This window comes from Neolamprologus multifasciatus, chromosome 17 (assembly GCF_963576455.1).
Source record: "Neolamprologus multifasciatus chromosome 17, fNeoMul1.2, whole genome shotgun sequence".
Taxonomy (NCBI): domain Eukaryota; kingdom Metazoa; phylum Chordata; class Actinopteri; order Cichliformes; family Cichlidae; genus Neolamprologus; species Neolamprologus multifasciatus.
The window spans coordinates 8,100,907-8,110,672 of NC_140455.1; the positions used below are offsets into that span (position 1 = coordinate 8,100,907).

Genomic DNA, 9,766 nt, shown 5'->3' on the forward strand with positions numbered 1-9,766 from the left:
AAGGTAAAGAGGGGCACTGATCCTTTAGTAGCCAATAATAATAAAAGTGCAGTAGCCAATAGCGTGGCACCACATCTCACACAACAGCTGCACCAGTGGTCATGTGACTATGAGTCAGTTTAACAGTAGCAAGCGTTCAGTCTTTTGGTGGATACAAAAAAAAAGACTTTTAAAACCGTAATATTAATGAGTTAAAATCTCTATTTTTGGCATAAAAGCCAAATTTGCTGTTTTATTTATTTATTTTGTTGACTTTGAGTTGGTGTGACCTTTCATTAAAATACATATTTTAGTATGATTTTAAATAAACAATTGAAGTTCATTCGTGATTATGCACTTGCACTTGTGTAATAGAAACAGGACTCAAAATAGTATTTTAATGTTTTTATTAACATTTATTAACATTTCTTTTTTAGGCTTTTGGGGTTTTGTGATTTATGCAAATAGCTCTTTAAACTGTCACAGACAGTCTGCCTGCTGGTAACAGTGACTGTATTTTGGCAATGATTGAATATCAACCGATGACTTTACAAATCACTGTACGTGTTTTCTACAGTCAGTGATACCAACAGGCGGCGCCATTAACCTGATCTAGAAGCTGCTGTACCCGGACTTTTTCAAAGGACGGACACATGAAACGGAAGCAACGTCGTCGCTTTTCCGGCATGCGCCTAGTTGAATGAGAAGGGTCCAAGAGCACCTGACTGCAGCCTGTTTTCATGAACAAATGTGCCATTAGTAATTTAATAATTCTAGGAATCAACTAGTCTGCTTACACTGACAATGTTGCCACTTTGTTTGCATTTTTTTTATCGTGCTTTATGGCAGACAAACACATAGATATGTTTCTTTCCTGGCCCTGGTTTAAGTAAGAGAGCTGGATTAAGTGCTTCTGTGGGCGACATGACACAAATATTCTCTAAACCACATTTTGCATTAGAATATGATTTATTGTTGGCATCAGAGATGGAAAGTAACGAAGTACAAATACTTCATTACTGTATATATATATATATATATATATATATATATATATATATATATATATATATATATATATATATATATATATACACATATACATATATATACATATACATATACATATGTATATGTGTGTGTGTGTTGAAAAATGTTAATGAATGTTAATTACGCATCAAAATACAATTTTGAGTCCTGTTTCTGTTAAAAAAGAAAAAAGTGCAAGGGCATAGTCATGCACAAACTTCAAAAAAAACTTTTAATGTATTTTAATGAAAGGTCACACTACCTCAAAGTCAACAAAATAAATAAATAAAAATAAAATAAAACGGCAAATTTGGCTTTTATGCCCAAAATATAGATTTTTCATTCATTAATATTACAGTTTTAAAAGTTTTTTGTTTGTTTTGTTTCTTGTATCCAAGCTGGACACAACAAGACTGCAAGCTTGCTACTGTTAAACTGAGTCATAGTCACATGACCACTGAAGCACTGGAGCTGTTGTGTGAGATGTGGTGCCACGCTGTTGGCTACTGCCCTTTTATTATTACTGGCTACTAAGGATAAGTGTCCCTCTTTTCCTTCCTCCTTCTTCTGCTATTTTTTAAAAATAGTTTATTCGATTTTGTTAATATTTTACTGTTTTATATATGTTGAGAAAATGTGCGTGTGTGTGGGGGGGGGGGGGGGGGGATTTACTTATGCTTAACAAAAAGTTATTATTAATTAATTAATTTATGAAGCTGAGCTCTCATGGGCAGACTACTCTCCAGCCATCGTAACAAACATTCAGAGCTCTTTTTTGGATGTTGGCTGCCTTTAGCTCCATTGTCAATCCTTGACAGACAGTCCTCCATTTTGGGTTTTTCTAGTTTCAATTAGAAAAGCAAAAACAAAATTTGCATTTTGCAACAGGATGCTAGTAAGACTTTCAGAAAGTCTGCAGAAATACTGCTGAAGACCATAAAAATAATTGCAAGTCTGCTTGAAATTAAAATAGAAATAACTAGAGGTTAGTTAGGTTGTTCCTGCACAACATCGGTGGAATCAAAGAATATTTTTTGGAGGTCTCTAGGACTTTTATATAGCCTTGAACAGTTTTGCATCAATGCACATGAATAAAGAAAAAAACTTGAGTGAGAAAACTCAAAAAACACTTTAACTAATGGACACAACTTAAATGTCCCCTTTCACCTGTTTAATGTTATATCCAGATTGCAGAGCAGCAACATAGCCTCCGACGAAGACACCACCAGGAAGCAAATAGAGGTAGTTGTACTCTGGGGGATCAGTGGGACGTTTGAACATGTCCCAAGAAACTTTCCCAAGAAAAGTTTAGTTTGCTCATCTTACTGAAGATAAAGTTATGCTGTTGATTTGTATGGAAGTGCCATGAAAGTCTATCCAAAAATTATGGTAAAAGAATTTCAGAATCAAGTTGTGGAAAAAATCTAACCGGAGATTGGAGACAGATGTTTCCCTCATACCAGTCTGCAGTCGCTGAATCGGTTGTTTATCATTTAAACAAGGGGAACAAGGGGGAATAAAGAGGTGAAGCAAACTAGGCTTCACCTCTTTATTTCCCCTTGTTTATTTTCCAAATGTTGTTGATATCCAGTCCCTGTTTTTCACCTCTGCTCCTACATCCCTCCATCCCACTCATTTGTTTAATCTTTTCCTTCCCACCTTCTCTGATTCCCTCTCATACCATCCCACCCCACCCTCGCTTCCTAATTCTTAAAGCCTTCAGTCCTCACTCTTTTTTTTCATCTTTTCGGATGCGTTGCACAGCTGAGGAAGATTTACATTATATTGTACCAAATGTAATTTTTCTTGTACGCACAAAGTTGATGTTGTTTGTTACTGACAAATGTAACATTGATACTTATCATTCATCTCATTAATATCTACATGCATAGTACTACATAGTATTCTAAAAATCAATAAATAACTAGAAAAATTAGCATTTCCTGCAAAAATGCTGTGTGAATGCTGTACAGCTGAAACTGTGCTGAAAACAGCTGAAAAAGCTGAAGCCAGGGAGTTGTTCTGAAAGTGCTATATAAATAAATTGCTTGCTTGGTGTTCAGATTTAAGACATGAAATTTGAAGTGCGGGCTGCAGGAGGTGTCATTCCTGTAAATGAAGGCAAGCAAAGTCTGCACCTCTTAAGGAAACTTGCTTGGCATTTAACATGCCTTGTTTGCGACAGCTTTCACAGGACCTTAGAAGCATTACTGTGATGAAAAGAAGTGGGAAAGGCGAGAAAAACTACAGTGACCTGAATGTTCATCAGTCTACAATGAGCCAAATTGTCTGTAAATTAGGTATAATTTAGGGCTGCTGCTTCTCTGCATTTGAGACATACTGCAGAGATCATCCCAAGGTTTAAATCCCAAAAGAGGTAGCAGCAAAACACCTGCACACATCTGCACAAATAGGATGAAAACAGTAAGGAAACCACTGCACTCCAAAAAAACCTGCTCCTAACTATTAAGCATGGAGGTGGTAGTCTCATGTTTTGCCACAGCGTTCTCGAGCCCCTGACACCTTGCAACAATTTATTTATAATACAATAAATATATATAAATAATTTTATTTATTTACCTCGTCAGAGCCCAGGCCTCAACATTACTGAAGTGGTGTTGAATTATCTTCACAGACAATGGAGCAAAAGGCAACCAACATCCAAAAAAGAGCTTTAAATGTCTGTTATGGAGCCTGGAGACTAGTTTACCTAAGAGAGCTCAACTTCATTAATTAATAATAACTTTTTGTTAAGCATAAGATTAAAGTAAATTAATCCCCCCCCCCCCCACACACACACACAGACACATTTTCTCAACATATATAACATATATAAAACAGTAAAATATTAATAAAACAAACTATTTTAAAGAATAGCAGAGGAAGAACGAAGAAAAAGAGGGGCACTGATCCTTTAGTAGCCAATAATAATAAAAGTGCAGTAGCCAACAGCGTGGCACCACATCTCACACAGCTCCAGCAGTCATGTGACTACGACTCAGTTTAACAGTAGCAAACTTTCAGTCTTTTTGTGTCCAGTTTGGATACAAGAAACAAAACGAACGACAAACTTTTAAAACTGTAATATTAATGAATAAAAAAATCTGTATTTTGGGAATAAAAGCCAAGTTAGTTGTTTTATTTTTATTTATTTATCTTTGTTGACTTTGAGGTACTGTGACCTTTCATTAAAAAACATATTTTTAGTATTATTTAAAAAAATAGTTGAAGTTCATGCGTGATTATGCCCTTGCACTTGTGTAATAGAAACAGGACTCAAAATAGTATTTTGATGCGTAATTAACATTTTTAAACTTTTTTTTTTAAGGTTTTGGGGTTTTATGATTTATGCAAGTAGGTCTTTAAACTGTCACAGACAGTCTGCCTGCTGGTAACAGTGACTGTATTTTGGCAATGATTGAATATCAACCGATGACTGTACAAATCACTGTTATGTGTTTTCTACAGTCAGTGATACCAACAGGCGGCGCCATTAACCTGATATAGAAGTTGCTGTACCCGGACTTATTCAAAGGACGGACACATGAAACGGAAGCAACGTCGTCGCTTTTCCGGCATGCTCCTAGTTGAAGAGCAGCAAAGCGCCTCACTGCGATTTTTTCACGATGTCTGCTAAACTAAACGCGCTAAACAGTGATTCTTACATTGACATTAGCCAATACAGAGACCAACACTTTAAGGTAAATGAGGAAGTGGTCTTTAGGAAGGCGGTGACTTATCATAATTTACGGGAATGTAAATGTAATGTATCTTTTAGCTAACTGTTAGCAAACAACAAAGGCGAGCGGTGCTGTGTAGTGGAGTGTAGCAAAACACATCTCTGTATTTTAACCTGGCCTTAAAAACTCCTGATGTTGTTTTATGATGCTTCGTTAGGACTAAAGCGTGGCTAACTTATAACTTAACTCCTTGCTTTAACAAAGGTCGTTTGAACGCTATAATGTCAACTTATTGAGAGCAATTTTTTTAAAACATTTGTAACGTTGCTTGTGCTTTTAGGGTAATCGCTATGAACAGGAGAAGCTTCTGAAGCAGAGCAACACTTTGTATGTGGGCAACCTCTCCTTCTACACCACCGAGGAGCAGGTAAGACACAAAACCTCCACCAGTTAAAGTAATAACCCGGCTTTATTGGAAAGTTGCTGAATTTCTTCTTCAAAGAGACCAATATGATGGGGGAAATTGCTGACTGAGCTATTAATACATTAGGAGACTCATTTATAAAACAGTGCATGTGATCTGTCTTCAAAACAAATAAATTTAGTCAAATATTGTCCTCTAGTTATGCTTCAAGTGTTTATATGTTTAGAGCAATCACACGGATTCCACTGATGTGTTGCCTCAGTGGAAGTTTTAATAGGTGAATTTAATACATTTATGAATTTAAGCCTTTTTTGAATTATGAAAAAAAGCTTATTTTGATTGTAAAACGCGTCAGACTATAAATTTACAGTCCATATGTGCAGGTGTTGACTGCACATATAGACTGACTAGAGTAGGTGGGGCATGTGTGTGACAGGCGCAGCAGTGCGCTCTGTGTTGGGTGGCTGTAGTTCAGGAGTTGGAGTAGGTTATCTACTAATTGGAAGATTGTTGGTTTGCCAAAGTATCCTTGGGCAAGATGCTGAACCCCAAGTTGCTTTCTATTTGTGTGTGACTGTGAGATAGAAAGTGCTTGTATGAATGGATGAGTGAGCCATGTTGTGTGCCTGACAAAAGTCATGTAAAGAGTGGCATTTTAGCTGTTTTGAGCTTCACAGCAGCTTGACACTTTCAGCAGCACTGCACTGAAGCTGTCTTTGTGTTCAAGGGTTGGAAAATTTGATGGAAAAAACTGAACGTCAATGTGTCGCACATAAAATATATGTCAAAAACACATAATAGTGTTGATTTTTCTGATAGTTTATCATAAGAGAAGTTCCAGAGTTCTCAAGACATTTTGTTAAATTTTCTCAAGTTTTCTAACTTTTTTGCCTCTGTGAACAGGTACACGAGCTGTTTTCTAAAAGTGGAGATGTCAAGCGTATCATCATTGGCCTGGACAAAATCAAGAAGACTGCTTGTGGGTTCTGCTTTGTCGAGTATCCTTCAAAAAAATGTAATTCATGCTAAAAGAAACTGTCAGTAATTTGACTGGCTTCAGAATAGGGCTGGGCGATACGGCCTAAAATCCATATCGCGGTATAATTTGAAGCGCGTGTGGTAACGATATATATCGCGATATATTATTTTCTTCTGTATAACGTATTTTCCACACTATAAGGCACACTTAAAATCCTTTAATTTTCTCAAAAATCAAGAGTGTGCCTTATGTATGAATTCTGGTTGTGCCTACTGACCTCGAACCGATTGGGGCGTGCAGAAATCCATTAAAAAATGTTTTAGTGCAACTTTGGTAAGCCGCACTGCTTGATGGATTGTCAGAGCATTACGGCTGCCGTAGTGAGGAGCTTCGCAGAGTAATCTGGGTCCAAAACTCCGTCCGCTTCAGCTCCCAAAGTCAAACGAAAAAGACAAAAAGACAGAAAACTAAACAGCAGTGGCGTTTGCAGGGTTACTGAAGTTGGACTACCTGGTATATAATGTTGTGCTACCTGATTGCTAGCGACACAGCTATGTTAGCATAACATTAGCACAGTGAAGCTGGAGGATGAACGCCAACTTTTTTCCACTCAATAAAAGTTAACGTGAGGTATTCTGTATGAACAAATGCAATCGCATAGCAGGATGCTATACACGGGCCAAACTTAAGTCAGGAGAACAACTGAGATTATTCATCCACAATACGAGGTTAGTTATTAATATACTGCAACAACATGGGAATAGAGCAGCTGCGAGAGAATTCAGCATTAATGAATCAATGTTACAGAAGTGGAGGAAGCGCAGTTTTTGGCTTTCCTCATATTCTAAAAGTACTTCATCTCTTTGCTATGACTGTCGCCCGGCATAATTTGCAGATGATTATGGTTGAAGCTGCTGCAATGCTTTCAACCAAAACAGGCGCAGCTTGATGACCTCATCAACATGCACTATCGCGGTAGAGCGGTATCGTCAAAATCTCTATCGTTGGCCAAATTTATATCGTTTCTATCGTATATCGTTTATATCGCCCACCCCTACTTCAGAATCCCCTTCAGAAGTTACCAGAACATCATGAATTGCACGTGTTGTGCCTTAACGCTGTCCCAGATACTACACCCGTGCAGATGCAGAGCATGCCATGCGCTTCATTAATGGCACACGGCTGGATGACCGCATCATCAGGACAGACTGGGATGCCGGCTTCAAGGAGGGAAGACAGTTTGGTCGTGGCAAATCAGGAGGACAGGTGAGGGTTAGGATATGAGATTTTCATAAATGTGGAAGTAACCTGCTGTGGATGCCGACTGCTGGTTTATTTATTTATTTATTTTTATTGGAGCAAACTACAAAGCTTAAAGTTAGTTCTGTGAGTAACAGCACTCGGATTTGAATTAATCCAAAAAGATATTAACCCACGACTAAAGTAATGTTAAAGAACATTGTAGACGTCTCTGATCTGGGCTTTAGAGCTCAGCTGACTGGTATAATTTAAACACTTTGTTGTTCATCTTGTTTATTTGAACGAAATCAGCCTCCAATAGATCATGCTGTTGTGATTCGAACCCTGTATAACCTGCAGTTTTATCACTTTGATAAAAATATTGTTTCAGTTTATTTTTTAATGTTATGTTTTTTTTTTTGTTGTTTTTTTTACTGATTGTGAGATAAGAGTTTTTAAACCTCTTGACTGGGGTGCACTTTGTTACTAAACATTCAGATCAGCAACTTTCAATTCTATTTTATTTATATAGCCCGAAAAACAACAGCCGCCTCAAGCCGGTTGTCCAGACTTCAGTCCAGAAATGCTTGCGTCTGCTTTTCAGATCCATATCATATCAGATTTGTTTCGTTTAATGCGCCTTATCATCCGGTGTGCCTTATAGTCCGGAAAATACGGTATTTTACTCATACAATTCATAAATGAACTCACCAAAGCAGGGACACTTGGTGATTGTAGTAGTTTCCATTATGTTGAGAGCTCAGGTTTGGCTGATGCTTTTTACCTGACTGTCATCATCATGATGATCATTGTCTATCATTGAACACTTCAGCAATCTCTGCACTGCAGATATTTTGGACAACAACATAAAATGCAGCATACTATGACATTTGAAAAATGACACATACTGAAATGGCATTCAAAAAATCAATACACTTTATCATGACATTTTAATACACCAGTATGATATTTAGAACTTAGAAAATAAATTATGCATGAATACCCATGGCCTTTAAATAGATGGCATTACCGTAGTAATGCATTAGCAAAATGAGAGGGTATATTATGCTGTTAACAAACACAACATAACATAATCATGTTTTATTTTGTCGAGCTTTCTGGGAGCGTAAACATGGCAGCAAATATTGGGCAAAGGACCTGATTATTGTTTGGATTTTCCTTTCCTACAAACACCCAGCAGTATGACTCCTGAAAATGTTTGTGTTGGAGCGTAAAAGTTTAGTCTTGATCATTGAGAACAGCTCATTAAACAAATGTCACGTTAAAGGTTGGAGTGATGAGAAGTGCTTCTCAAATGGTTGGATGCTGATTTTACAGGGTTGGGTAGAGTGTGTTAGTCTCAGTTGAACAAGTGATTGATTTATACTCTCTTCCTTTCCCCCCTCTCTGTGTGTTTCTGTGTGTAACTGTGTAGGTGAGAGATGAGTACAGGCAGGATTATGATCCAGCGAGAGGCGGTTATGGTAAGCTGGCTCAGCAGCATCGACCCACAGAGGTGCGCAATAGTTTTTAGAATAAAGTCCACAGCAGTCTGTCTGGACTACAGAGTCCCAGCTGTCAGTCCTGCTCCGGATTAACTCTCCCACAAGGTCACAGCAAGCTACCACAGATCATCTGAATTTTGTCATGAAAGCCCTCTACAGCAGTCCAGCTCGGACCACTGGATCCAGGTGTGAGCAGATGTTATTTATTTGTTTTGGAGACTTGGTTTTTGCTCTGCCCACCTCTGCGACTAATATACCTGCCATCTGTCTACATGGTTGACATGTGATATTTGGTGATGTTTATTATCCTGTGTAAAGAAATGCCATTGATTTTCCTGCAGGCTGGAAACCCTCTGATAAAGTTGTTGTCTTGATTTTCTGTGTCATGTTCAAATAACAACCTGAAGTTGTGAAGATGCAGTCTGCTGTTCCATGTTTGAAACCGTGTCCAAAACTGCATAATTTTTTAAAATAAAGTCTTGTGTTTTTTGAAAGTTCATGTCATTTTGTGGAGTCTGTTTGATTAAAAGGGTCTTTGCTTAAATCCGTGATCTCTCTCAAATACGGCTAAAGAACAAAATGTAGCAATGTTTGTTTTCTTTTCCTCTTTGTATTTTGGCTGTTTGACAAATGCTAGTTGATGGAAATAAGCTGTAAATACAAATTGTGTAAAGTATCCACTTGTGTTACTGTCTGCTGTATGCTACTTCTCCAGTGTGGAGACATGAGCGACATACATTGTTATTATCTGTCGCAGAAAGGTGGTTATATATAATATATATTAGTGTGTGTATAGATATAGCTATATATGGGTATAACTCTTATCTCTTCATCGTGGCACCTGTCAGTGGGTGGGATATATTAGGAAGAAAGTTAATATTTTGTCCTTAAACCTGATGTGTTAGAAGCAGGAAAAAATGGACAAAAATAA

The 9,766-nt window shown here is 37.5% G+C and overlaps 1 protein-coding gene across 1 annotated transcript; it reads left to right on the forward strand.

Moving 5' to 3' along the window:
- The first annotated feature begins 4,550 nt into the window (after positions 1-4,550).
- LOC146498884 (nuclear cap-binding protein subunit 2) lies at positions 4,551-9,329 on the forward strand. The gene is made up of 5 exons (XM_085137819.1): positions 4,551-4,709; positions 5,029-5,115; positions 6,016-6,110; positions 7,219-7,357; positions 8,766-9,329. The coding sequence occupies exons 1-5, from the start codon at positions 4,635-4,637 to the stop codon at positions 8,862-8,864; spliced, it is 495 nt and encodes a 164-aa protein (XP_084993945.1). The 5' UTR covers positions 4,551-4,634; the 3' UTR covers positions 8,865-9,329.
- Positions 9,330-9,766: the final 437 nt, after the last annotated feature.